This window comes from Chlorocebus sabaeus, chromosome 28, assembly GCF_047675955.1.
Source record: "Chlorocebus sabaeus isolate Y175 chromosome 28, mChlSab1.0.hap1, whole genome shotgun sequence".
NCBI classification, from domain to species: Eukaryota; Metazoa; Chordata; class Mammalia; order Primates; family Cercopithecidae; genus Chlorocebus; species Chlorocebus sabaeus.
Genome location: NC_132931.1, coordinates 20,817,482 through 20,819,294, shown reverse-complemented (window position 1 = coordinate 20,819,294; position 1,813 = coordinate 20,817,482). Strand labels below are relative to the sequence as shown.

The following is a 1,813-nucleotide window of genomic DNA, read 5'->3' as shown; positions in this document are numbered from 1 at the left end:
CGTGACGGTCATCAGCGTCCTCAGCGTACACGTGGACACGTGGGGACACGCACTCACACAGCACGTGCCCACGCTTCCACTCTGTGGGGAGGCTGTGGGCACTGCTGGTTGCCCCCGGGGGTGTGTCCACACAGCCCAGGGCTCTCCCTGACCCAGGCCCAGTCCTCTCACCGCTGGGGTTTGGACCATGGCGCCTGGTGAGGCTGCGGGGCACTTGCCTGGGGTCTCAGCTCCAGGTGGGGGGTATCTCACCCACATCCTCACCAGCACAGCCCCCTTGGGGACCCCTCCACCCTGCCCTGGGGCCCCAGCTCCTCATTGGAGAAGTGGGATTCAGCATGTTCTGTGTGAGGGCTGAGGGGCCCAGCATGGGGGCACGGGCAGGGGCAGGTGCAGGCGCAGGGGACCCCCCCCACAGGATGCATCCCCCACACTCTCCTTCATGCTGAGCTGGGCTTGTCTTTCAGGCTGTGGGCTCTGCCCAGGAACTGCCTGGCAGGCCTCAGATGGAGGCAGCTGGGGAAGAGGTGCTGGGGAGCACCTCGGGTGGGGGCCAGCTTCTGTGCACAAGGAGCATGGCACTGTGACCAGTTCAGACACCGCGTCCTCCCTCCAAACTTCAGGGAGCAAAGGCCCTGTCAGGTCCCTGGGAGCAAAGATTCTCCTGAAGCCAGGGGAGCAGGGCCATGTGTTCCCAGCCCAACCCCCTCCCCACTCCATCCTCGGACACACAGCTGGAACCATGCCAGAGCCGCACTTTATTCCAGGATGTGACACAGGGCAGTGGATGCCCGGCCTCGGGAACCCCCTCCCCCCCATGAGGGCTTGTCCAGGGCTCCCCTGGAACACAGCTCAGCCAGGCAAGGCTGGGAGAGGGCTGGGCCCCCCAGGTGACCTGCAGACGCCTCCCCCACCTGCATGCCCCATACAAGGGGAGCCCTGGAGCCCGGCCTGCCTTGACAGGAAGGAGATAGGTGAGAAATAAATACACGGCTGGGCCACAAGCAGCAAGTGCGACAGTGCCCGGGCCCCCCCAGGGCCACGTCTGCCTCTGGTGGCCTCACCGCGGCCCAGGCCATCATCCCCAAGGGTTCAACCACCACTGTCAGCGAGCACCGTGCTGGGCACACAGAGGCCACGTGTGGTGGGACAGCAGCCTGGTGACCCCTCTAGCCAGGGAACCAGGAGCACGGGCTGGGGCGACTCCCGCCCAGGGAGGACCTGTGCAGATAATCCACCCGAACACCCCCACAGCCCCCACGGCCCCGTGACACACAACAGGCGCTCAATAAATACTCGAGGTGGGGAGAGGGTGGGGCGGCATGCGAGCAGGGCCCAGTCCCCAGCAGCCGGCAGCTGCCGACCATGCCGGCCCCAAACAGGGCTCTGCGCTGAGGCCTGGAAGTTCCCTCAGCCATGGTGGGCGGCTCCTGGGGGCCGTGTCTGAGCTCGGGAGCCAGACTGGGCCCCGGAGGAAGGGGGGGCCCTGGGTCAGGGAGGGGCAGGTTGACTGGGTGTGGTCAGCAGCAGCGTGACGGGGTCAGAGGTCAGGGCCGGGGCTGCCTGCCTTGAGGTTCCAGAGAAGCATCCCGGAAGCTGAGGCTCAGGCCCTACCTGGCAGCGCCCGGGCTGCCCTGAGCAGCAGGTGGGGCCAGGTGGCATCAGGACGCTGCAGCCCCCCATCCACAGGTCCCCTCCGTCAGCCACAGTGAGTCCAGTGTCCGTGGGCCTCTGACCGCACTCGCTAGGGTTTATGCTTGAAGTGTGCCTCCACTGCAATGGAACAGGGTCCGGTGCTGTCACGGCCGCAGGG

General features: G+C 66.6%; 1 protein-coding gene across 1 annotated transcript in view; it reads right to left on the bottom strand.

Moving 5' to 3' along the window:
- Window positions 1–747: 747 nt before the first annotated feature.
- The window catches only part of ADAP1 (ArfGAP with dual PH domains 1), a 60,304-nt gene continuing 59,238 nt past the window's right edge, over window positions 748–1,813 (bottom strand). Inside the window, exon 11 of the mRNA XM_073012887.1 lies at window positions 748–1,773. Coding sequence (XP_072868988.1) covers window positions 1,745–1,773 — 29 coding nt within the window. The 3' untranslated portion in view covers window positions 748–1,744. The remainder of the gene's footprint in view (window positions 1,774–1,813) is intronic.